Source organism: Eucalyptus grandis, chromosome 2 (genome assembly GCF_016545825.1).
Source record: "Eucalyptus grandis isolate ANBG69807.140 chromosome 2, ASM1654582v1, whole genome shotgun sequence".
Classification (NCBI taxonomy): Eukaryota; Viridiplantae; Streptophyta; class Magnoliopsida; order Myrtales; family Myrtaceae; genus Eucalyptus; species Eucalyptus grandis.
This window is the reverse complement of record NC_052613.1, coordinates 57,325,966-57,352,006: the sequence shown is the minus strand read 5'-3', so window position 1 is coordinate 57,352,006 and position 26,041 is coordinate 57,325,966. Positions and strand designations below refer to the sequence as shown.

General features: G+C 40.0%; 3 protein-coding genes across 3 annotated transcripts; 2 read left to right on the top strand and 1 right to left on the bottom strand.

The window, feature by feature from the left end:
• The first annotated feature begins 2,216 nt into the window (after positions 1–2,216).
• On the top strand, positions 2,217–3,600 carry LOC120290810 (GDSL esterase/lipase At2g24560). The gene is given in 4 exon segments (XM_039307243.1): positions 2,217–2,883; positions 2,987–3,164; positions 3,167–3,247; positions 3,395–3,600. Coding segments are annotated over 4 exon segments (1,086 nt in total). The 5' UTR covers positions 2,217–2,262.
• Positions 3,601–3,872: 272 nt separating this feature from the next.
• Positions 3,873–8,476, bottom strand: LOC120290850 (sorting nexin 2A-like). The gene is given in 7 exon segments (XM_039307366.1): positions 3,873–4,253; positions 5,750–5,836; positions 6,139–6,399; positions 6,608–6,786; positions 6,789–6,816; positions 6,926–7,855; positions 7,857–8,476. Coding segments are annotated over 7 exon segments (1,716 nt in total). The 5' UTR covers positions 8,007–8,476; the 3' UTR covers positions 3,873–4,172.
• A 1,083-nt stretch (positions 8,477–9,559) lies between these two features.
• Positions 9,560–25,290, top strand: LOC104434120 (N-terminal acetyltransferase B complex auxiliary subunit NAA25). The gene is made up of 19 exons (XM_039306409.1): positions 9,560–9,792; positions 10,234–10,390; positions 10,482–10,600; positions 10,706–10,780; positions 11,702–11,795; positions 11,868–11,986; positions 13,249–13,319; positions 14,104–14,245; positions 14,378–14,551; positions 14,763–14,967; positions 15,264–15,394; positions 16,391–16,467; positions 17,975–18,049; positions 18,175–18,367; positions 19,833–19,952; positions 20,143–20,285; positions 20,445–20,484; positions 23,622–23,876; positions 24,170–25,290. The coding sequence occupies exons 1-19, from the start codon at positions 9,646–9,648 to the stop codon at positions 24,875–24,877; spliced, it is 3,045 nt and encodes a 1,014-aa protein (XP_039162343.1). The 5' UTR covers positions 9,560–9,645; the 3' UTR covers positions 24,878–25,290.
• Positions 25,291–26,041: the final 751 nt, after the last annotated feature.

The following is a 26,041-nucleotide window of genomic DNA, read 5'->3' as shown; positions in this document are numbered from 1 at the left end:
CTTGCTGTGAAAAGTAGAATGTAGATAATTCTTGAATTTTGTGATAGCCGATTCATTGTTCCCCATGAAAATAATATATTAACAAATAGATTGATGAGGTACTTTTAGTCCATATAAATAAAGCATAATCATGTTTGGAGTGCTGGAATGCTGCTCAATGCAATAGTGAACTTGGCATATCATTGTCTAGAAGCTTGTTTAAGCCCATGTAGGAATTTATGAAGATGACATACTCAAGACTCTCCCTACCTACATAAACCTTGTGGGAGTTCCATGTAGTTCTTCATGCATGACAAAAATGAAGAGTTTTTGGGAGGAAATGTTTTTGTATTTCTATACATTCATTGGACAAGTACACTCTCTATTTATACCACTAGAGAAAGATGTGAGACAAGAAAGAAATATACATGGTATGATTACATTCTTACTTTACCAAGCTAACCACGAATTAACTTAATCAATAATTGATTTAATTGAATCGATTAAATCATAGCCAGAATCGGTATCTACTATTATATTTTGAACAAAGAATAGTCGACAAGCAAAATCTTAGGTCAAACAATGACAGACTTCGATACATCCATTGCAAATGTTTTGGATCATTCACTTGTTTGTCACAAGACACTGTACTATGGATCTGGAGGGCTGCATTAGCTAATAGATGCAAGTGAAAAAAAAAAAGAAAAAGAAAAGAAAAGAAGAAGAAGCATCATCCAAGTCATCTAAATTATGGTTCCCTTATTGAGGAAAATTACCAAAAAAGTCATGAACTTATTGCAATTGTGCCAATTTAGTTATAAACTTATTTTTTTGACTAATTGAGTCTTAAACCGTTTACAATTATTTCGATTAGTCCATCCGACCAAAAATAGTCGGCCGGTGCTAATGTGGTAGCTAGTCGCGCCGACGACATTTTTTTTATAATATTTTATTTTTTGAAATATTTTATATTTTTATCTTTTTTTTTTCTTCTCCCTCTCCCTCCTTCCTCCTCCCTCTTCCTCCTCCTCCGTCCTTTGGCCTCGATGATCGGCCGAGGGGAGGCTAGCCGCCGCCGGACCGAGGCGCTGGCTAGCTTGCCTCGCCGTCGCTAGGTGAGCCCCACCCCAATCTAGGCTCACCTTGCCGTCGGTGAAATCGCGCCCAACGATGGCGGGCGAGCCCCCGCCGGATCCGGCGAGGGCTCGCCTCGAGGTCACCGCGAGGCGAGCCCTCGCCAGAGCCCGACAGGCTCACCCCGCCGTCGTTGGGCGAGCTCATCGACTAGCAAGGTGAGCCCTCGCCGATCAGGCGGGGCTCGCCTTGCTAGACCCGGCGATGATGAGGCCCCCTTGCCGGATCTGGTGAGGGCTCACCCCGCCAATGGTTGGGCGAGCTTGCTCTCACCCGCAGCAGGAGACAAGCTAGCCCGGTCACCTCGCCTTGGCGACCAGCAGCTCTCCCCTTTGGCCGGTCGCTAGAGCTAAAGGAAGAAGGAGGGAGGAGGAAGGAGGAGGGAGGAGGGAGAGGGAGAAGGAAAAAAAGAAGATAAAAGAGATAAAAAAAATTAATAAAATATTATTAAAAATGTCACCGGTGTCGACCGGCTACCACGTTAAAGTCAGCCCGGCCATTTTTGGCCAAATGGACTAATCGGAAATAATTGTAAAATGTTTATGACTTAATTGATAAAAAATAATAATAATAAGTTGAGGATTGAATTGACACAATTACAATAGGTTTATGACTTTTTCGGTAATTTTCCCTTTACCAACTCTTTAACCCTGAGATCTCATTTAGCTCCTCCAATTTCTCCCTAAGACGCAAGAAATAAAATTTGTGGGAGAACGAGGCAAAAACTTCGATTCTTTGTCTTTACCAGGAAAAAAAAAAAAAACTTCGATTCTTTGTCGAGTTTCAAGCACTATAGACAGAGCCTTATGTAGATCACGACATACTCGGGTATTCCCTACGTCACTAACAAGTTGGTTTCACATAAACATCATTTGGTTGACAAAACAGGAACTTGACGTGATTTTTCAAATCTTAAGAACCCAAGTTGAGTAAATGGAAAACAAAACGGCATTTCCAACGCTTGGGAATTCTATGCACGTGTCCTTTTTTATTTATCAAGGTAAAAGAGGAGTGCAAATAAAGGAGGAGTGCCTTAACCTCTAGGTTAGGTATGCTTTTCCTGTACGATGCCATAAGCCAACATCTACTTATGCATCCTCGAATCAAGGGCTAACATAGTCGGTTAGTCCTCCTTTCAGAGCACATGTAATGGCACCGGCCGAGCTACTTATCTTCGTCGTACTACTCTTGGTGAATACTGGCACCAGCATCCTCAACACCAAGTCGAAAGCAGCTAAACTATCCCCGGCAATCCTCATATTCGGGGACTCAACAGTAGACACCGGTAATAACAACTACATTGTGACTTTGTTCAAGGGCAACCACCTCCCTTATGGCCGCGACTTCCCTGGTCAAGTTCCCACGGGTAGATTTTCTAGTGGAAAACTCGTTCCTGATTTCGTCGCTTCTGCGGCTGGTATCAAGGAGACAGTTCCTCCGTTTCTAGAGCCTGACCTAAAGGACGGACAACTCCGCACGGGCGTTAGCTTCGCCTCGGGAGGATCAGGGTTTGATGATCTGACAACCGCAATTTCTGGTGTAATCCCGATGTCAAAGCAACTTGAATATTTGGAGAAGTACATTCAGAGGCTTAACAAGATGGTAGGGGAAGAGGAGGCAAAGAAGATTTTAAAAGGAGCGTTGGTCATCATCAGTGCAGGAACTAATGACTTCATATTTAATTTCTATGATATTCCCACGAGGAGAATCCAATTCAATGTCGGCGAATACCAAGACTTTTTGCTGGGAAGACTACGAGACTTCATATTGGTGAGATGAGAACCTACCTATCACGCGGCCATGATGTTTCTGTTCTAGTAGCAATTTCAGTTATGAATGAACTCATCTGACTGCTAAAAGTGTTCTTGCACAGCAACTCCACGAACTCGGGTGCCGTAAGATAGCGGTGGCGGGGATTCCTCCAGTTGGCTGTCTGCCCATTCAAATGACCGCAAAATTCAAGAACCCCGAGGATCGAAAATGCGTAGAAGAGGAAAACCTCGATGCTCGAATCTACAATCACAAGCTAGCAAATCTTTTGCCTCAACTACAATCAGTGCTTCCAAAAGCAAGATTGCCTATGCGGATGTGTACGAGCCAATGATTGACATGATCAATCATCCTCAGAAGTATGGTACGCCAAATAAAACTATTACAGGTTCTTATTATGACACACATTTCAATGCTCTCGTTTCTCCACTCCTTCAGCTTTCAAAGGATGCGTTTTAGTCAAGGGCAATTATCTGTCCATTTGATGTCTAACTGAGATTATGGGTGACAGGATTCCTGGAAACAAAGAAAGGATGCTGTGGCACTGGATTTGTGGAAGCAGGACCTCTGTGCAACGAACTCACACCAACATGTCGTAATTCATCGCAATACTTATTCTGGGATAGCATTCATCCATGCGAGTCGGCGTACTACTACATCTCTGTTCCTAGAGGAGCAAGTTCTTCCTCAATTATTCTTTTGCGACTCTACACATGAATACTGAAGATCCATTGATCTATATGCCATTGTTAAAAAAGGAAAAGGGCGCAGGTGTTACACATGATTAGCAAATATGAAAGGAGAAAAGGAACCGTTCAAGATTCAACTTTATGAGGGCATCAGCCAGATCCATGGATATAGTAAATAATACGACGTAGGCTAGATTTGAAATTTCATGAACGATGAGTAAGGGCCGGCTGTCAGCCAGAGGGATGAATAATTTCTTTACACATACATAATTTCGTTACCAAGGCCAAATGAACGATACGTTATCTTGAATGCTCCCATTTTTCTTCACGCCATTAACTCAAGATCAAAACTGAGAACTTAAATATCCAAGTATCAAAGGACAAATCAAATTTACAACTCCTCTAACAAATGTTAGTAACAACCCTTTCAACAAAATAAATCTCTTCCTCGATCAGATCAGGGCAAGGAAACATAAAAACTTCATCCATTTTCCTTATTAGTTAAATATATGAATCTTGAGCGATTTTCCTAAAAGTGCAATGACCAAGATACATTTAACACGTAAAAAACTGAAAGATTTGAATTTACAGCTGCGTAATTCAACTGCTCTCTCTTGCATATGCGCTTGTCTCCTCTGCAACCTTCCCCCAAACATTGGCAATTTTCTCAGCATACCCAACCTGTGACATTGCCCAGGAAAAAAAGACATGATCCGACTAGAAAGCACTACTAAAAATAAAACAGATGTCTAGGTTGGTCAAACCACACAAATCAGGCATAATGATTGACCTAGGCTGACATGTTATCTGGCATAGAACCTCCAACAAAAAGAATTATCAGATCGCAAATCTAAGAAAACCACAATCCAAGAACTCTACTCCAGAATTTATCTCAGAAAGCCTAGTCCTTGTTCATACCATCCACAGAAGAAAATTAGTTTCTTTGATTGGGAAGCCTTCAGGGACAATTTTTTACCCAGGAGATATATTTTTTTTTTACCCTGGACATAATCTAGGCATATGTAGCCAAGGCAAAAACAAACAAATAAATAAATGAACATCACTTATTTTGACTCTGTGAATACTGCGCAGACACTACATTAAAATTCACTTCTTTGCAGAGGAGAACTATGGCTCCAATTGCAATCTCTGTCAGTAGACCTCATGACCTGCCAAAATACTGGTCTTGGTCTCTATCCTGATTTTGTCTGGACACCACTTTGAGAACTTGAGATTAACTATGCCTACTATTTTAAGCCAGACAACTACCTATTCAGATCCAAAGTCCACATAGTAGAGGCTCAGTTGATACAGGTAATGGCAACCTGCCTTGGTAATTGTGAATTTAAAATATGGGCTGGTGAGGCAAGCACATAAACAGGTAAAAACTTGATAGGCACCCACTGTCTACTGAGACAGATGCATTGTTGCTGCTGGAGGCAGTCAGCAGAGCCTCCAACGAGGCATACCCTCTTCCTCAACCCCAAATTTAAATTAAGGGGCCATTATGGCATCATGATAATATTTTTAGCCTGAACCATGTTTTCAACCATCTGTTGCTTCAAAACTCAAAACTCCAATCAATCATGCCACTGGTAATTACTGAGTTGACAGAATCTTGCACGAAACTAACTTAGACTTCCCCTAAAAGTTGGTGGCGAAAGGCATTTCCAGATACCTAATCCATCCATACACTGCAACTTCAGTAGCACCACCAAAAAATACCCATTGAAATAATATGCCTATTATTATGTGGCATTTGACAAGAATGGATCCGCCCGGTACTATTTCTAAAGGATTAACAAGAACTACAGGCTACATGGAGCTAAGATGCAGCTAGAGGGTCGAAAGATACTGCGTGATAGATCTTACACAGTTGACAGCCCTCGACTGTTCCATAGAAGTGATTGTTGAATTAGCTAGCCAAAAGCTAAAATAGTGCAGTACTCAAATCTGACCAGAAGATATATGCTATTTTCGAATTCTATTGTACTGAAATCACACATAGCCAGCACTATTGAGGATCATCTTCGCTTTACTAGCATCCACAAACAGCATCCAGTGTTGGGGAAACAACCAAAAAATAAATAAAAATATAGCCGCACACCAGACAATTGCAAGAATTCCTGCAGCAGCTGAGACCATCGCAGTCATCGGGAGAAGAAGAGACAACATACCTGATTAACAACAAACCCCTTCAGCATATTCAAGAAATCCGCATGCCTTTCCTTATCCAGCCGTTCAAGTTCAGTCCTGTTATTTTCCTGCAATAATACTGCCTCAGTTAGAGGTGAAAGTGTTGAAAACTAAAAATATACTAGAGCCTCTGCCTGTCAAGAAAATTTTGAAAACAATGCCACATATCTTAAAATTCAACATCCCTCTATATGAACAAGTTTCTTAGGAGGTACTAAAATGACCCTAACAGTCAACAGAAGCTTGAACCTCAGAAATAAGACAAGAAAATTCGGCGGCTATTGTGCTTATTAAAGCGCCCATCTCTTGAAATCAATCGATGGAGTCTCAATACAATCAGTGGAAGACAAGTGGATAACATGCATGTTACCTTAATCCGCTCGTATTCTCTTATTGCAACATTCTTGGCATCCTCAGTGACTCTTACAGTTTCCCTCAATTCCTCTATCTTGCGTATTCTTGACTTGTCGCCACCAAAAATCTTTGATGATGCAGCTTCCAGTTTTTCAGCTCTTGATTTAAGTGAAGACAATTCTGATAAAAGAGTCTGCACCGTCAATAAAGCGCTAGAGCGATCTGAGAAGGCACCGTGTACTGCTAACATGAGACCCAAGTACTCATGAAGGGTATCCTGCAATCCATATTGAGATAAAGATCACCCAAAATCCAGGATATTAGTTGTAATCTCCGTGTAGTGGGGAGTTCAACCAAAGGAATCAACCAGGGGATATGAAATTTTCATGCTATAAATTAAGCTTTACCCCCGAACCTTCATAACATCACGGATCAACTCTCTTATAGCCAGACTGCACTACTTAAAACAGGAAGAGAGAACTTACCAAATGCTTCACCGTATGCAAATTTAATTCCCGGTAAAACCTGCTAGCTTTAACTGCAGCAGTTGCCAAATTTTTCATATCAGCTGCCCGTGCTCTCTGAGAATTAAACACAGCCTCCTCATTCTCAAACTTGGTCAGTTTAATGAAGGCCAGTCCCAGTTCTCCCATTGTTTCCCCATGTCTTGTTGAGCTTTAACTAGTGATTCCGCCTAAGCATGTACACATGACATCAAACAACCAAATATCAGTTTGACATATATCGAATACTTGGCCAGGGGCGAAAGTTCATTCCGGACATGAATGACAGCAAGAAATTACCTGCTGAGAAGCATTGCTTAGTTGCTGCTCCATATCATTCATCCTCTCCTTCTTCTCCATAAACTCTTTATCCTCTTCAACCACAGGAGGCTTGGAACCTCCCCAGTCATTGGCAACAGACTGCTTCAACTCCTTAAACAGTCTCAATAAGTCCCTCCCCCCTTTCGCCGGCTGCACGACCTCATGCGGAGCCAACACACTCTCACTGAGAAGCTGCTTCGGAAGCTTGACCGCGCCGTCGAGCATCCTCGAAGCGACATCCGTGCTGGTCGGCAAGGGGAGCTTCCCCTGCACCTGCAGAAACACCTTCAGCTCATCGCTCTTCTTGATGATGGGATGAGCCGCCAATCGCCTCAGAAACTTCTCGAGGGCCACCCTCCTCTGCTCCACGAACTCCTGTTTCTGCATCACCTGACTCTCCACCACGCTCTTATCGGGCCTCGGCGGGATAAAGAACCCTCTGTACGACTCGGCCAGCCTATCGGATAGGGTGACCACATCCCGAAACCGCCGGCGGACGCTAAACTCGGAGGCCCCGAACTCAGGAATGTTGGTTCTCGTGGTGACTAAATAAGTGACGTAGGTGTTACCTCCGGGCACGATGGAGTTGGAGACCTCCTGCTCCTTCTGGGGATTGGACACGGTAATCTTGATGTACTCGGCGCTAGAGGAAGAAGATCGGGAGAAGCTACGGGGGCTATCGGAGCTCCGGCTAGGGCTATCGGCGCCGTTGATCTCGGAGGAGGCGTCGCCATCGAAGGGGCTGAAGATGACATCGGCGTAGGAAGGGGGCTCGATGTAGGAGGAGGAGGAGCTGTCGTGGGAGCTAGGGTTTCGAGGCTCGGAATAGGGGGCGGGGGCGAGCAAGGGATCGGAGTCGGCGGGAGTGGCGAGGACGGGAGGGGAGAGAGGGTGGGGGTGGGGGTGGGGGGGAGTCGGCGAGGGAATTGGACATGGCGCTCCGGTAGTCGGAGGTGGAGTAGGATCTGGAGGGGTCGGCCAGGACGAGGGACTCCATCTCTTCCTTGGAGGCGTAGAGGTGGGCCTCCTCGAAACCCTGGTTGTTCTCCGAGCCCATCATCTTCGGAAATTTTCCGATCCGGGGAGGGGCGGCCGTGGTCGCCGATCTGGCAATGAGGAGGACTTACCGGGGTTCGATCTTCGGTTCCTCAGACAAAGTGGAGTGAAAGCGAGGGAAGAACAAGAAGAAGAAGACGACGACGAAGAAGACGTGAAGGAGAGAAGAGAGTCATGTCAGGGAAGTGAGGCTTAGGTGGGGAGGCGACGATGGAGGAGGAGTTGCACGTGGCTCTGGCTCTGGCTCTAGCTCTGGCTCTGGCTGGGCTTTGGACATCGCACAAGGAAACCCCAAAGTAACCAACGGCGAAACCAAAGAACGACGAAGAAGATGAAGCGTGGAGTCGTGGTGTCGTGAATCGGGGGAAAGGAGGAAACGGTGGGTAATTTTTCACCGGTCGGTCTCAAGTCTCCGCCAGCATATCGCGATAACCCCACGGACCGGTTCGATCTTCGCTTTTGCTTTTCGCCCTTTCCACACTCCATCCGTCCATTCCCCTTCCAGGTCTGGATTCATCCTTACGCCTAAATAGTATTCGATAGTGGTGGTGCGATTGAATCCGATCTTCCTATCTTTCTCATATCAATGACGCAATAAATTTTATGGTCCAAAGACTACGAGTTATATTAACTTGAAAATCATGGCCATATCCATTATTTCGAGCAATTTAAACGAAATACATAGAAATATAATGTTAAAATAATTAAATATTAAATTATACCTTCATTTATTTAGAATAATTGACAATGATCCCATAAAATCTCACATAATATCAGAATAAGAAATTTTGAGTTCAAATCTTTACATGCTTTATTTACCTTTCCAATTAGATATGTCCATTCTTAGTCTTGTACTAAATAAAAAAAAAAAATCAGACTAAACATGAAGAAGAGTGTTAAAATAACTAAATATTAAATAATATTTTCATCTAACAACTTAAATTTTTAAAACACTTGATATTAATCTTATAAAATCTCACATGGGACATCTAAAATTCTAATGCATCACAATATAAGTGCTAATGTTCTTAGGTTAAGATTGATGCATATATAATTGCTCTAAATATCACTCGTGAACTTTGCTAGCACCCTAAGAAGATTGCTTTTTAATTCCTTCGATCTATGTTTAAAATTCCTGGATTGGACAATACGCACCATCTAGTCTACGCTAATTGACCGAGATATATATATATCTATATATATATATATTTAATTGAAAATTAGGTATCTATATAAATATATTAAAATTTAAAAAATTAGGTGCATCCGAATTTCAAGTTCCAATGGTGAACCGGGTCAAAAATCCTATCCCGGGACTGGGATAGTAGCTGGGACCTCGGACGATGCTAATGGGGCAGGGTCATCCAAACGCGCCTAAAGAGTAACTGCGAAGGCACGTCAACGTTTTTGTTTTTTCTCTGGCGGAAAGTAAAAGAAAAGACAACCAAACTGGTCATGAAAATGGGAAAAAGAAAAGGATTTATAAAAGCAAAGAAAAAAAAAAAAAAAAAGGGGGTAAAAAGCAAAAATATTGGGAAGAAGGCGGAGTTGCCTTACTACTGTGTTTTACTCTGGAGTGGGGAGCGAAACCCTAAAGCTTAAACCCCAGCAGGTCGCTGCTGCGCTTTAGCTCGCTCATCGCCATGGCCTCCAAGTTCGGCCTTGCCGGCGGGATACCGGAGCGGCGAGTCCGGCCGATATGGGACGCCATCGATTCTCGTCAGTTCAAGACTGCTCTCAAGCTCGTCTCTTCGCTCCTCGGGAAGTTCCCCAATTCTCCTTACGTCCTCGTAAGATCCCATCGCTATGTCCCCCATTCGCTCCTCTTCCTTCTTCTCTTTTGAGCCTTCGTCTTTGCTTGTCGAGCCGTCCGGGATTCATTTCCCCTTCCTCTCGCCCTGATCGCTCCTTTCGCACCGCGGGAATCGCGCTTTCCGATATTTCGGATATCGATTCTCGTTCTGCCCTCGTCCTGTTTCCAGACTTTGATTCTTTTCTTTTTTTAGCCGATCTCAATCATCGGCGTAAGGTTTTCGAACTTAGAGAATGCGCAGTCCATCAGGGCTTTCCGCTCGCAAATAGAGTTCGTTACGCGGTGAAGCAATGTGGGAGCTCCGGCAGCTCGGACGACAGTGTCGTGACTGCCTTATGGATTCTCTTTTCCTTGTTTCTTCTCTGTATCTGCCGGAGTTGCTCTCGGTTTTTAGTGAATAACACATGGCGTTGTGCAGTCTCTTAAAGCTCTCGTTCTGGAGAGGATGGGAAAGCCGGAAGAAGCCTTGTCTGTTTGCTTGAGTGCGAAAGAGCTGCTACATTCCAATGACTCCGCGTTGATGGATGATCTCACTCTCAGTACTTTACAAATTGTCTTCCAGCGGCTCGGTCACTGTCAGTATTTCAAACTTCCTACATACATGCTCATGCTATTAGAACTATACGGTGCCTCCTGCAGTGCCTAACTTCTTTGTTATTCTATCAGCGGAGCTGGCTACTAGCTGTTATGAACATGCCGCTGCGAAATTCCCAACTAATTTAGACCTTATGATGGGGCTTTTCAACTGCTATGTTCGCGAAAGCTCATTTGTGAAGCAACAACAGGTTTTTCTTTTCATTATTCTGAATTTTGCATTCTCAGATCACTCTATCTGCTTCTACGTGCACTCACTGGCCAATCTTTACTTCTGCTGTCCTGCCTTATTACAGACAGCTATCAAAATGTACAAAATAGCCAGTGAAGAACGATTCTTGCTCTGGGCTGTTTGTAGCGTCCAACTGCAGGTTTTGAAATTTTCTCCTCTCCCCCTGTAGATATTTACGTATATTCATGGACATTAGTCTACTTTCCTGCAACATTACTTATCTGGCAGGTGATATTATTTGCATCTATTTCCAACCCAGAGTAGGAAAAAGAAACAGGCTAGAGAAGTGGTACAAAAGCAAACGGTGGGCTCCAAATTTTGAAATTCCTATAGCTTGAACAAACTTTTGAACACAAGGTCTGCTAGGGAATCAATAAAGTTTGCTTGCTTCTGAACATGACTGATCTTGTAATTTAATTGGATGGTCTATTAATATAAGGTGTTTGGAATATGACTCTTAGTCCACTATTGGCCTATCACTTATCATAAATTATTCAGACAATGGGGGTTTTAGATTATTTAAAACTAAGTATTTGCGTTCTTCTCCTTTGCTGTCCTTGGACGGGAATGATTGGGACTGCTTCTTATGCATGTACCAATCTAACTTGGGTTATAGTAGGGTTTACTGAGCAAGAATTATGGGCTTGGTAGGGCATCATTCATCTGCATAAGTTGACTTTTGAAGTTGTCACCCATAACCAAAGGTTGCTTTAGCTCATGTATAATTTCTTTGGCAACATTGGGAAGAACTTGACAACATATATATGTCCATGCAATAGTTAGGTTTTCATTGCCGAAAACTTACAATAAGTGGCCATACTACTCTTTCGGGAACTTTGTACGTATAAAAGAACTCTATATACTGAAAGAGATGCAAACTCCTCACCTTGTCTGGATTTGACTATGAAAGCCGATACGGAAAAAGAGTTCTAAGATGTACTTGCTTTATAAGGATCTCTGAAGATTTGCTTTCTTGAAACCAGCCTCTTTAGGTGGCTGTGAGTGTGTATTTAGGATAATTCTTATCTTTCTGAATGTATACGAGGACCTCTTCTTACAGGTTCTTTGTGGCAATGGCGGAGAGAAGCTGTTGCTGTTAGCAGAGGGCTTGCTTAAGAAGCATGTTGCTACCCATAGCTTGCATGAACCAGAAGGTATTTCTTATGGGTCTGCCATACCTTGAATATGTATTTGCTTCCCTAATACTAACTTTAATCTCATGGCAGCTCTTATGGTCTACATCTCTTTGTTGGAACAGCAAGATAAGTATAGTCATGCTCTTGAAATCCTGTCAGGAAATTTGGGATCACTTCTGATGGTTGAAGTTGATAAGCTACGTATACAGGTACTCTAGACAGCTTTCTAACCTCCTGAACTTACCTCTTGTAGAGCTTTATTTGGCACAAGGCTATAATATTGATGAAATATACTAAATGACTCTTAGAGGAGTGAAAGGAGAAAATCCTTGCATCATTGACTTTAGAGGTAGGAGTGGCTCCAGTATGATGAGAATGATAAGAAATTGAACCCCCACCGTCCCTCCGCTATACCGTTTCCAAAAATGTTCTTCTATGCAACTATTTTCTGAAATTAGTTCTATTCAACTTTTCTCGAGTCTTCATGTCAAGTTTGGATTTTTTTAAGAGGCTTGACTATGATTTTATTGAGAAAGGACAAGTGAACATTTTGGAGGAGAATTTTTCCAGATAACAGTTTACTGTTGCTAGTTCATGTCAAGTTGCACATTGATTCTTGAGAATATTCGAAAGATATAGTTCTTCATGTTCATCTCTCCATAAGAAAGTCTTACTGATTGAAAGAAAATCATTTCCATGAGAAAGAGCCATACTGTGATAGTCCAAACTTTGTTAGTTGAGGCACTTCTTTACTCCTTGGAGGCTTGGATAGCAGTGTCAATGGGGCACCTGAAAAGCCGCCTGGACACATTTGTGGAGGAAGTTGGACAAAATTTGCACCGTTCAGCACAGCAGGGCTTTTTCCAGTGGTTCCTAGGTGCTTTGTCATGCTTTGCGTGTGCGTGTGTGCATGTGTTGGTGACACACACAAATGAGAAATCTGTTTTTGTGAGATCAGAAGAAAAGATGGTGAGAGAATTCTAGGAAACAGAGGAGGATAGTTTATTCTATTGTAATGTCAAACTGCAGAGAGGAGATGGAAAGGAGCTCTAAGTATGTAATTCATCATGCTTCATAAACATGTCACATGGCATGTACATTGCAGAAATCAGGTTCTCTGCAGCCACTTTCTTAGATAGAAACTTAAAACTTGTGAACAAGGTGGAAATCACTTTAATAAGTCTGATGAAGATCTACGTACACATAAAGCTGATTTATGCTTGGGTTTATTTTTCGTTGTGTTTTTCCCAGAATCCCTCTGTTGATCACTTTCCTTTTGAGTGCTGGGACATAGAGAGAATAGAGGTGAAAGAGGAAAAATTTAAATCTCTTGAAATCGTATCTATGCGTATTGATGCTTTGAAGGAGGTCTTTCACTGTGTTTGTAGAACTTGCTAACGTCAATTGAGTTTGCCACCCATGTGTTATTCATTTGCCTTCTTACCATCTTGCTCTGTCTTTAAGTTGACAGGGGAGACTTCTTGCTCGGACAGGTGACTATAAAGCTGCGGCCGATGTGTATGAGAAGATCTTAGAGTCATGGTATGACTGAACCAGTATTAATTTCAAAACAAGTTCAATTATCACATCCCAGTAATTCAGCTTCGGATTGGTGTTTGGCATTTGCTTTTATGTTAAATAAGACACTGTATCTTTACTTCCAGTAACAAATTTGCGGTTTTCTATCTACCTGCGAGAAGGGAAAGTCTCTGTGGCTGTGTACATGCATTTATTGGGAGTTATTTTATGTGATTGTAGTGATAAAAATCCTTGCTTATTCTGAGCCTGTAAGATTTTTTTCTTCCATTTTCTCGAAGGTTTTTTCTTTTTGTTTGGCCCTTTTTCTTGCAGTTTGACCTAGCAGCAATGTGTTATTCCTTTTTATCCTTAAGTTATGCAAATGACTGAAAGACCTGTTTCTTAACTTTAAGTTGTGGCCTGTCATATCTTATTGATATAATGTGTAAATGTGAATGGATCTTACTAATTTAGGTGCAGTTAAATACTTGTTCTTTTACTCCACTACTTCTATTGTCTGGCTTTTCACCTAGATTTTCTTGTCTAAATTTTGGCAGCCCTTTTCTTTCCAGTAGCGCTCTGTTCTTTTTCCTCAAATCAGGAAGGCTTGCCTCCATGACGATGACAATTGGTGTTAATGGCTTTAACTGAAGCCTGGTCCTCTAGCATTTTTCACTGAAGTTCTTTTTTTATTATTTGAAAATCATTGTGAAAGTAATTGCGTGTTTAAGGGAAAATCAATCTCATTAGCAAGCTATCCTCCTTACATATACTTATAGCCGTTGATCTTGTCTGTGTATTCTGGCAGCCCTGATGACTGGGAATGTCTGCAACATTATCTAGATTGTTTGCTGGAGGATGACCCGACCCAGGGCAATGAACCAATTGAAAATAGGATCGATGCTATTAAATTTGCAGACTGCAGATCAATTCCCTTGACAGATGAAGTGGTACTTGCTTGTTCCTCTTAATAATGAAATCTGGATTACTGTTGTTATTGTTGTTGTTATTGTTGTTGGTGTTGTTGAATTGTGAACTTCAACTAGTGTTCATGCATCAAATGATGCAATTTGGATTCGCAGTTTGATTCTCGTATAACAAGAGCATCAACTTTTGTGCATAAGTTGCAAGAGAACCTTGGAAATGATATTGTAAGATGTCCATACCTTGGCAATCTGGAGATTGAAAGAAGAAAGCACTTATATGGCAAAGGAGATGAGCAAAAGTTAATGGAGGATCTGATGCAATATTTTTTAGGTATTTTACTACCTTGTATTGTTTTAAAATGGCTTTGTTCGTGTGATGACTTTAGACAGTATGAATGCTGCGAAGTTCAAAATAATCATTAATTCTGTCATCAGTTCAGAAGATTTAAAGAAATGGGTTTTGGTTTACACATTTTTGTTTGTAGATTTATTGCTTATGGTGTGGCCATTTCTTCTCTGCCATTTTATTTGTCTCTGTGACAGGTTTGGCCACTTAGCATGCTTCACTTCTGATGTCGAGGTGTTTGTTCAAGTCTTATCATCAGATAGAAAGATGGAGCTGTTTAAGAAATTGATCGAAAGCTCTTCAACCATTTCTCAAGTGCCAGCGAAAGCATTGGGGTTGTCAATTACCGTATTTAAGTTTCAACAATTAGTGGGAAACATATACGGGCTCACTGTGGGTGGTGCGTCCAGCATAGTCTTATTTTATATGTTTGTGATTAGTCATGTTACTTTTTTTTCCCCAGCATTCCCTTTGTCTGGTCTATATGCCAGATGTTATTAAAATTTTGTACAGTGATACATGGAGCATATTCATTTGTATGTCTGGGGATGTGAATAAAGTTTGAACTTCCCAAATGTCATAGAGCTTTCTCTGTTGATCAATGAGTGCCTTAACAACGGAATTTTTTTGCAGATGAGTTGTTTTATTCAAACAATTAGTGGCTGGTTCAAAGCTAACTTTACCTGATCTTTCCAGGACTCGAGGATCTTGCAGTAAAGATGGTAGAGATGTTCTGTAAGAATCTTCCTCTTTCAAAGGACTTGGATCCACAAGAGAGCATGCATGGCGAAGAGCTTTTATCAATGGCGTGTAATGTGTTAATTCAGGTATTTTATGTTGACAAATTAACCCATTTTGGAGGTCCGCATGTTCGGTTGACATGTTCAATCAAATAAGATATGAAAGATTTCATTTCATTGTGGCATATAAAATTTGTTCTGCTTTCTTAAGCTAAAGAATGTGGGGAGCACCTTCCTCAATTGCATAAGATTTTTTTTCATACATAGAAGAAGCAGACACTGCGGAAATTAGAATCTTTGTCTTGTGGTGGGTCTTAACTGTTGAGTTTATCATGCACGTTTACTTTCTCTTTATCTTTGTCCAAAAATCTGCTTAACAGAGTGGGATACTTGAACAAAAATGATTGGAGTCAAGATTGGAGTTTATTTCATTGATTGGAACTATGTAGGATGACGTCCTCCCTTGAGGAACTATTTGTGACACCTAGTTGCTCTAATAATAAATTTGATACAGGCGGGACTGGCACAAAGATATTTGTGTTTTCAACAATTGAGATGCCGGATATTGGATTCTCTGCTTATTTGCCTTTATAAATCTAATTAGTGAATTTGATAGAGTTATTAAAACTGCAAGCATCGCATAAAGTTGAACAACCACAATTGTTTAGTTTTAGCCAGCGGCTAACTCTAAATGGTTCTTTGGTTTTGTATGCTAGGTAGCTGTGTGTTTTAAGTTATCATCGTGGCTACATGACAGTTCAATGATTGGGATTGTTAGTCTCTAGTCTCCGGCAATGAATGGAATGGGTGGTACTATGTTTGTTAGGCATTCTCTATTTATTGGTTAAGGTGATCAATGAGATATCTGAATCTTTTCAAGAAAAACTTAAGTTGTAATTTCTGTCGTGATGCACAGTGTTGCTTGAACAGGTGCGGATATCCATTTCTTAACTGTATATTTGAAGTTACTTGACAAATGCCGATATATGTAATCCAAATGGATTTGATGGTCATGTACCAGTGACTGGTGATTTTATTCACATTATACAGTGGTAACATCTACAATTTTTCCTTTTGACATAGTTATTCTGGCGTACACAATATTTTGGCTTCATCCTGGAGGCAATTATGGTTTTAGAGTTTGGATTAACCATCCGAAGGTAAAATTTATGTGCTTTTACTTTCTTGCCATGCTGTGTCTTCAAAGTGGTTCCAAACTATTCAGCTTTTTTTTTCCCCTCCCATGTAAATGTTCTTTAAATTTGCATTTGCCTTTACGTAAAGATGGTTCCGTACCCTTAGTTGTGCATGAGAAGTATAGGTGAGGTATACCTGAATTCATATGGGAGATTTTAGTTGTATAAACATGTCAAGGATTCCTATTGGCTGTAAGCATTGTAATCACAGTTAGTGATTGATCTTTTTTTTTTTTTTTTTTTTGTGAGAAGAGAGTGAAGTGGCAGGATGTATTGGCAACAGCCACTACGTGTTGGCTTTTCATGGAGCCTCTGGCTAAATTGTTTTGCAGTTGTTGCTGATATATTTGTGGTTATTTAATTTTCAAATGAGAATATAAAGAATACATGCTTAATTGCCTTTTCAAAGTGTAAGATAGAGATTGGTTGATTTAGTGAGGAGCAGTGTTAAAATGGCCCTTGAATCAAGGAAATGTGAGGAAAAATATTTGTGGAAATAGGCTTTTATATGTGTGGAGAAAATTAGCAAAAAATGTTAGTGGAAACTTTGATAGTAGCCTTATGAGTCTAATCACATTAAATTTTCCATTTCGTGCTAACCATCCAACTTCATGTTATCCCAAGAAAAAACCAATCTTATGATGACTTATCCCTTGTTAATTCAGATATTTTGTGTTGACAAAGTATCCCAATTGTGAACTCTCATTTGTCATTCATCTCTCATCAAAAAGTAGTACTTGTTTCAGCTGTGGATCAGTGATGTCCTTAGTAAACTTTGGATTGGTCACCTGCCTGCAGTGTTGGTGTAGCCTCAGGTCTATTTTTAGTGTGGGATTCCTTATTCCTAGTGAAGAGGTTCGAGTCAAGCTGGCACTCGACTTGCTTGTATAATCCTTTTGACCAGACATTTTTGGGGTGGGAGGCTGTTCGTACCTAATGCATATAAAATATGAAGGTCTTCCTTGGATCCACAGATATAGTATACTTGTGATCGCAGCAGTATGCTGTAGGGGTGGAGACTGCTGCGGTTTGTTTACACTCATCCGACTGTTATGTCTACAAGTTTCAGATGTCTCAATGTGATAATTTCTGATTGAAAAATGTTTTCTGGATCTGTCTCCATGTGATTTCAAATTCATCATGACCTGCCTCTGAAGTGTAGTTTCAAATTTAAATGTTCTAAGTTCCTCAATTTTACATCTCCTGTTGAAGCACATAGGCTCAAAAGCATGTTGCTTGCTCTTGCTTTTGATTTGTTATTGAAGCCATGTGCTTGTCCATGATGTTCTTGTTACATATAAGAAAGCAAATGTTCTTCTATGGCACAGATTTATTATTAATAAGTCATTTAGTTTTTGCATAGGCCAAACCATGGTTTGAAATTTTCACCAATTGTCGTCCTGGGAAATGTATGATAATTGAAGTCTCGATGCTCTTACCTGGATATAACTTGAATTTGTTATGCTTGCAGGCATGTCTCGCAGTACAAGATCTTATTAGTGCACTTGTATTCTCACTTGGGTGCCATTTCATTGGCATATGACTGGTAGGTCTTGACAAGTTAATGACTCATTTCTTAATCAAAGCAGCTTCTGTTTATCTTGCATTTGAAAACGAGTGCAATACTCCTTCCTTTGTCAATTCTGAAAAGTCATCTTGCTTTATGGTTAGGTACAAGTCTTTGGAAGTTAAGAACATCTTGCTGGAAACTGTTTCCCACAACATTCTTCCCCAGATGTTGGGTTCCCTTCTTTGGATGGATCTTAATACTCTATTGAGGGACTATCTCAAGTTTATGGATGATCATTTTAAAGAATCGGCAGATTTAACATTTCTTGCATATCGCCACAGAAATTACTCAAAAGTATGTTTTAACTTTTGCAATATCTTACTCAATAAGGAGTTCCAATTTCACTGCAACAATGAATTACTTTGAATGAGTAGTTTGTATAGATTAGAATGCGTTTCTTCTTGCTTGAGTGTATGTGTATTTCTTTGTGAGATTGTATGGAGCTCTCTCTCTCTCTCCCCCACACCCCCCCCTCCCTCCCTCCCTCCTGGGTGGTGGGTGGGGCCACACATTAGGACACATTAATCGGCAATCATTTAAGGTTTGCTTCTGCACCTCTGGGTCTTGCGGGCGCTCTTTGCATGACTGCTGGTTTTTTGTTGGCAAATAATCAAAATGAGGAGAAACTTGTTTCTGCTTATTTTGTTTGAGTTTAGCCTAGCCCAGATAAGTAGAAATATCTTCAATGAATTTGCTGATGTTGGTCCTGAATAGAAATGTTAAGTTTTCACCCAAAAGCGGGAGTGCTGAGGAGGAGCTTGGTGGTTCCACTGGCAGGCAACATATTTATAAAATGGTTTGGCAGATGTTCATGGACCTACTGGTTCTCATACTAAGTCAAGAAATGATTAGATGAAATCTAATTTATCCCTTATTTCTTCTTACATGTCTCCATCAAATAGGCTCTTTAGTGTTCCTAGATGAGAATGGTCCTGGTTGCATGTGGTGGTTAGGGTCAATTGAATGAAGCTTCCACTCACTGTTGGTACTTTTTTTAATTTTTTTTTTGCGAGCACTCTCTCATGTACTAACCAGTGTCGGTTCCAGAAGGCTCCTCAAGTGAGCATACAGCTTTGCAGATGATTTTTGTCCACTAGGTTCTATTAGTTAACGAACTTTAAGTGGAAGAGAATAGAATTTGAATTAATAAAAATTAAGAAGTTTGCAATGTAAAGATCCCTGACAACATATGATCTGTCACTGCTTAAAGCATGCTATTGTAAACTGATCCTTTCTGCTCTAACTGTTGCTTGTGTCTGATTTATTTGCTCAGAATGATGTTTAAGGAGTGTTTAAGGAGTCCTTACTATGTTGATGTGAGTTCTGTTGTGAGTGATATTCATTTATAGTCATCCTTATATTAATTCCATATTTTGATGCTTTGCCTGCTTCAAAGATTGATTAAACGGATAAATATTCTTTTTTCTGTTCACTTCTATGTGTGATCTGTTGGTCTGATCTTTGTTCTTTGACTTTGAATTTTGATCTGGTGATTGTGATGTTTACTGAAGCAGTTAAGCTAGGGTGGAAGTCACATGAATGATTGCTGTTGCATATGCAATTTAAACGATGTAAAAATGATTTCTTTGTGACTTATTTTCAAGGTCATATATGTTATGTACTATGTCGTAGTTTCCGATGACATGCACACGTGTAAACATTCGAATACCTTGTTATGCCTCTTCAATTCTGAGACTAGGCACTGTTGCCTGTTGATGGAGAATTCCTTGATTTACATTAGATGGACATTGTATTTCAGGCGATTGAATTTGTGCAGTTCAAGGAAAGGTTGCAAAACTCCAATCAGTACTTACTTGCCAGGATTGAATCAGCAATTTTGGAGTTAAAGCAAAATGCTGGTAACATTGATGAAGAGGAGGTACAGCCCTAGTGCAATTTGTTGGGTTGTTGTTGTTTGTGAATGCTTTGAAGTCATTCATCATGACTTTCTTATTCCATATATTTTGAGAACCTGAAAGGTGGAATGCATTTTGTCCAGCTCTCAAGTGAGGTTGGATCTAATACTTTGACCTCTAATGAAATTTGACTATTTTTACTCTCTTATTCAGTGTATTCTTGAGAATTTAAAATATGGGGTGCATTTTGTTGAGCTCTCAAATGAGATTGGATTGAAGTCTTTGACCTTTAATGAAGATTTAGAGTCTCGGCCTTGGTGGACGCCAACACCTGAGGAAAATTATCTTTTAGGTCAGTCGATATTCATAATGTTCTCATCAAATTTGCTATTTATTCTGCAGAAGATACTTTCATGTGCTTCTTGACTGTGCACATGTTTCCTTTTAATTTACAAAGATATCCTCCTTCCTTTTGAGTAAGTTGAGCTGAATTCAAGTTGTCAACTTTTTGTCAGGTCAGTTGAGGAGATTTCCCATTTTCCCAAAGACAACTTGGTATGAATATATTCTAAACCTGTTCTTATGCAATTTCCTTTTATGAATAATCACTACTCTTAATTAAAGGTGGATGGCATATCTCTTTTTGTGGCTAAATAGTTAATCTCTTCAGTGAGTGAATCCTTGTTGAGTGTTTTTTTCACGTACTTGCTGTTCCTCAATATTTTTTTGGTGGAGGAGGCATCATGCTTGTTTATGAAAGTTTCCATGCAGCATCTCTTCAATCTGCCGACCATTAAATAAGTTTCAACTGTATTATCTCAAGTAAATGTATCTGAGAACTTTCCTTTATATATCAAAGTTACAACTTTATTAATTGCTCCATCTCTATAGATAACGCGCATTTATGTGATCTTGCTTGCAAAGTGTTGTTTGATATTCTGGATTTGAAGCTCTATGTATGATCAATAAAAACTTGCTAGCAGACAGAAAATGCATGTTCATGTTTTATATATAGCCATGCTAAATATGGTCGTCAGAGATGGATCTTTATTGCTGAAATGTGCCAAACTCAGTCTTTCCTCAAGCTTTGGTTGATCGCTTTGGGAAATTTTGTAGTTAATGGAAGAGGTCACAGATTATCACTAGATGCAGATTTTTTCCAAATCGCTACCATGTTTCTTTCAGTTGAGAAAGTCAGTTTTTTTTTTTTTTTGGAATTTGGATGAGGATAGTGGGGATGTGTAGTGACAAACTTGATTTACAACATAGAAAGTGATTGGCAGTTGTTATAAATTCAATGCAAAATGAAACATTAAGTGGGGCATTTACAATTGAAAGCTGGCTATAATACCATGTCAGAATATCCTATTGAGAAGCTTAAGCCATTAGGTGGAGGGTGGCTAAATGTATACAAAGCCAAGAGAAACCCCATAGGAAAAAGGATGGTCTGTAGGCAGGGCTGTGGAAGGAAAGTCAAAATGCTAGAGCTGATATAACATGAGACTGCAGCTTTTTTGCTGATGTGAAGTTAGTTCTAAATTTGCTGATATAACTTGTTCATTAATAAGTAGCAGTAATGAAATTTAAAAAAAAAAAAAAAAAAATTGATATGAGAGGACGGGAAAACTTGACAAGCATGAGCCTCAGGAAAAGTGGCACAATTTAGTCTCAAACATTAACAACCATGGATTTCCATTGCATTATCTAGCTTTATCACTCCAACTAAAGCATATACTTCAGATAGACTTGATCGTGATGTTCTAGTCAAGCAATCTATGGTTATTCGAGAACTATCAGAACAGATCATGGGCGTGGTGGCTTTTTGGCCTAGCCACTCAATGGTCATATGGGCAGGCTTGGAGGGGTGTGCATGGAAAAGCCTGCATGGCCCTATTTGGCACAGGCAGTCTTAAAAGTTTGTATAACCAATTTATGCAGGTTATTATGATGGACATATGGTGTGACCCAAGAAAGTGAGATCCCTTTGGTTGGAATTTTTGTTTTAGGGCACTGACTAAACCAACTACTGTAAGGTCATTTTTAGAACATTGAAAACAGTAAGTGTAATAAATTCACTTACCAATAGAAAATTGAATATGAAAAGATTTTTTGCATCCCCAAAGTAATTATATTTCAACAGTGCTCAGGGTTGATCACCTGTGGAAGTTTTGTAGTAAACGGTCTTAGTAATTCACAGATTTTAGAATTTTAGGGGACAAATGATAAATATGATTTATGATTGTTCATACATTCGTGGTTACATAGATGCTTTTTTTAGTGCTAACAGATCTGGATGCAGATCTTTTCCAAATCAGCACCATGTTTCTTTTAGTTGATAAAGTTGTCTTCTTTGGAAGAGTACTGATAGATTTATAATGAGGAGCTTTCGCTTCACCATGAGAAAATCAATAATGAGCAAAAGGCTTCTATGTGTGGAAGGAGTTAGGATGTTAGATCTCATGTAACATGAAACTGCACCTTTTGCAGATTTGAGGCATTTTTAAACAAGAATTTTTTAGGATTCTGGCTTGTTTGGTTTTTTGATGAGTGGCAAACACCAAATAGAAATTCAATTGTATCTTCATTTGTGTGTGCTGGAAAATTCTGTGGGCATCAACTCTAGGAAAGTCTAAGCATTCAATCTTCCATAAGGATCTCCATTAGTTTGATGTGATCAGTGAAATCCTTTATCCAAACAAAAGGTATGTGGTCAATGAAAAACATGTGAGTTTAGAGAAATGTACTGCAATGGAGCATTTGGTGGTTTTCTGATATGCCTGAAATTTTGCACAATATCATGACTTAGAAGCCTAATAGACCAAATTGGTGCACAATGAAGTCAAACCCCTTAGGCTGGGATTATATGGGCTACTTAAACCAGTGACGGTAAGTTCATATTTTCATGATATTGAGAAAAAAGAGTAAACACGCAGATTCAGATATCAAAATTAATTCTTCCCCAAAGTAAAACCATTCACAAGAGGTGCCTTGTGCGCACTTTTGTAAGGAAATCTGAAAAATTTATAATTACATTCAAGAAAAGCGTGATTTCCATAAAATTTCGGTTGTATTGGTGGCATTTTCCCTTCTTTTGGAATAATAAAATGCCAAATATATAGGGTATCACTATCCCAAGTTCTGGCCATTCTTGGCAAAGAACTAATATCATCTGCTTTTCTGTCTTATCAAGCTATAGGCTTGCATTGGGCGTCGTTATCCTAGTTTCCTCTAAAAATCTTCTGGTATGCCAACTTTTTTGTCTGGAGTAGGAAAGTAGATTTTTGGCATATAGTTCTTACCCAACTGTCTTTTTTTTTCTTTAGATCAACTGTGTTGTCGGGGAAAAAGTGGTTGGCATCATGAAGCATTGTTGCTTCCACATACTAAAATTTCACAGTCCTGTTAAAATGTACTTCCAGTCTTCCTCCCAGGTCGCTGTAATTTCGTTGACAGAAGTGCATAACTCTAGAATCTAAAAAAGTTCCTCCATTGATGACATTTAGGTTAACTCATATAATTTCTGGTTGCTCTCTTCATTGTATCCTTAGATGTGTTCTTTACATTGGTCCTTTTCTTCTAGATAGAATTCTTATTGGCTGAACTGTCTTCTATGAAGATCTTTTCGCATGATCCATGCGTTCATTTTCTGCCTTTTAATCTGACTAAAATTTGGTTTTCTTCCACTAAACTAGAGGAAGAAACGGGAAGCCAACACACGGACACTGATTGAGAAGAAAGCCCTTCTTCCGCGGATGATTTATCTCTCTATCCAGAGTGCTTCAGTATCCTTCAAGGATGGTGTTGAAGTGAATGGGTCTGGATCAAATCCTAATGTCTCATCAGAGATGAAGCTCCTGCTTGAACACTATGCAAAGATTTTGGGTTATCATTTATCTGATGCATTGGGAGTGCTTGGGGAAGTGTGTAGAGGTTTAAAATCAACTGAGGTATGATTACATTCTTTCTTTAGAATTTCACTTATGCTACTTGTGAGAAGCAGTACCTTATGCTGGCATCAAAATAATTCTTTGTGAAAACTGACAGCCACTCCTCATGCTTAAGAAAACATGCACTCTTAGATGTTGCAAGTACACCTAAATATGTAATCCTTGTCTTAAACTTGGAAGGGCAAGGACAAAGTGTTTTGTTTCCTTTATTGAAAGAAAATGAAAAGACAAATCTCACCTAACCCTTATTGGCTTCATCATTATCTTCTTATTCTATCCCTAAACTTGGGCAGGTATTTGGTGTGGACATGATCGACTGGGTGAATTTTGCTGTTTTCTCTAATGCTTGGAAGTTGAATTCTAATGAATTTGACTCGCAAGAGAAAGAGGCTCATAAGTTTGGTAGTTGGCATGGTGTTGACACACTACTCAAGAAGTGTATACTAGAGCGGCTTAAGTTCCTGAGTACCCCGATATCTCTTCACATTACTGATTTTCAAATGTTAGTTCGGCTGATTACAGAGCCATTGTCTTGGCATGTTCTTCTAATTCAGTCTTGTGTCCGAACTTCTGTTCCATCTGGAAAGAAGAAAAAGAAGAGCGGATCTGTGGATCTATCAGTCTTGACCCTATCCAGTGCAGTTCAAGATTCAATCCAATCTCTATGTGGTACATTTGAAGAGATTATGAAATGGTTGAGAAATCAGATTAGGAGGTTGGAGTATAAGGAAGAGAATCTGGAAGGCATTTTGCTGTCCATGGGGAATGAAGTGCAAAAGGGAAGGCCCGGGGGAGTTTTCCAGATTTTAGAGACTATGTGCTCTTCAGGCAGTAAAGAACTTGGTGATAGAATCTCTGGAGCATTGAAATCTTGGGATTCTAATCATCTGGTTAGGAAAATAGTAAGTGGTCAGCATGCAGTTCTTTCTGAAACTCTTTCTGTTTGTGAATCAAAATGTAGAACGTTGAAAGCACTAAAGCAGCAGATTTTACAAATCTGAACAGTCTCTGTAGTGCCATTTGTGAGACTTGAAATGTGTTCAGCGGGATTCCATTCACTTCCACATGGATGAGAGATTTTCTATCTTAGCAGAGACTTGGTTGTCAAGGGCTGCAAGGGACATTATCTCTGATTATGCCTTGGGGTCTCCCATGATGTCAAGATATCACTGCAGTCGGTGATGACATAGCCTTTTGAGCAGTCTCGGGGTGGTTTGAGAGTTTGCTGGATTATGTAATTCTAGATGAACTTGAAATTGCTCTGATGCCTTCTTCTTTTCAAAAGATTTTCACAGGCAGATCATCTTTCAATTCTTTCAATATTATTCGGGCGACGTTTCATCCTTTTTCGTTGTTAAGTTGTGTAAATATTCTTTTTGGAATAAATGCACATCATTTCATCAATTTAATCGAACCGTGCGGTCTCCCCTTTTTTTCTTTTTTATATTTCAAAATGTGTACTTTAGACGCGGATATCATCAAGATAAGATGTAATTGTACCTCTTTGGATGCCCAATTCTTATACTTTTGTAAATGCTAAGTCATCGGCAATAGGAAGCTCTTGGGAAACGACTATATGTGATATGTGCCCCCTTAGGAATTCTATGAACAGCCTATGCAGCATAACCAAAGATATTGGATGTTTATGTAGGATGCGTTTGATAACAATTCTCCTTCCGGGAATAATTTGTAAGTATTTTAAACTATTTGGTAATTATTCAAAATTTATATTCTCGAAATAGAATTGCGTTTGGTACCGTCTTAAAATTTCTACTCATAATAATTTTCTTTTAATATTTAAATAATTTATTACTTTTTACCTTTTTTCTTCTTTTCATTTCTCTCTCCTATTCTTCTTCTTCAAGTGGCCGGTTGCTAGTTTGGAGACCGGCGACTTCATAGGAGCGTTGCCAGCCCTTGTCGATCGAGCCTCACCGTTATCTAGGCGAGGCTCGCCCAACCTTGTCGAGGCTAGGCTAAGCTAGCCCAGTGAGGCTCGCCAAATCTCACCGGGGTTGGGCAAGGCTGGCTCGGTCACCGGCGAGGCTCGCCCTCGGTAAAGGCGAGGCCCACTTGGTCATTGGTGGTGGCTAGGCTTGCCTTCAACAAGCTCGCCGGACCTTGTCCTCACCTAGCGAGCTTGCCGAAGTGGTTGCTAGCATCTA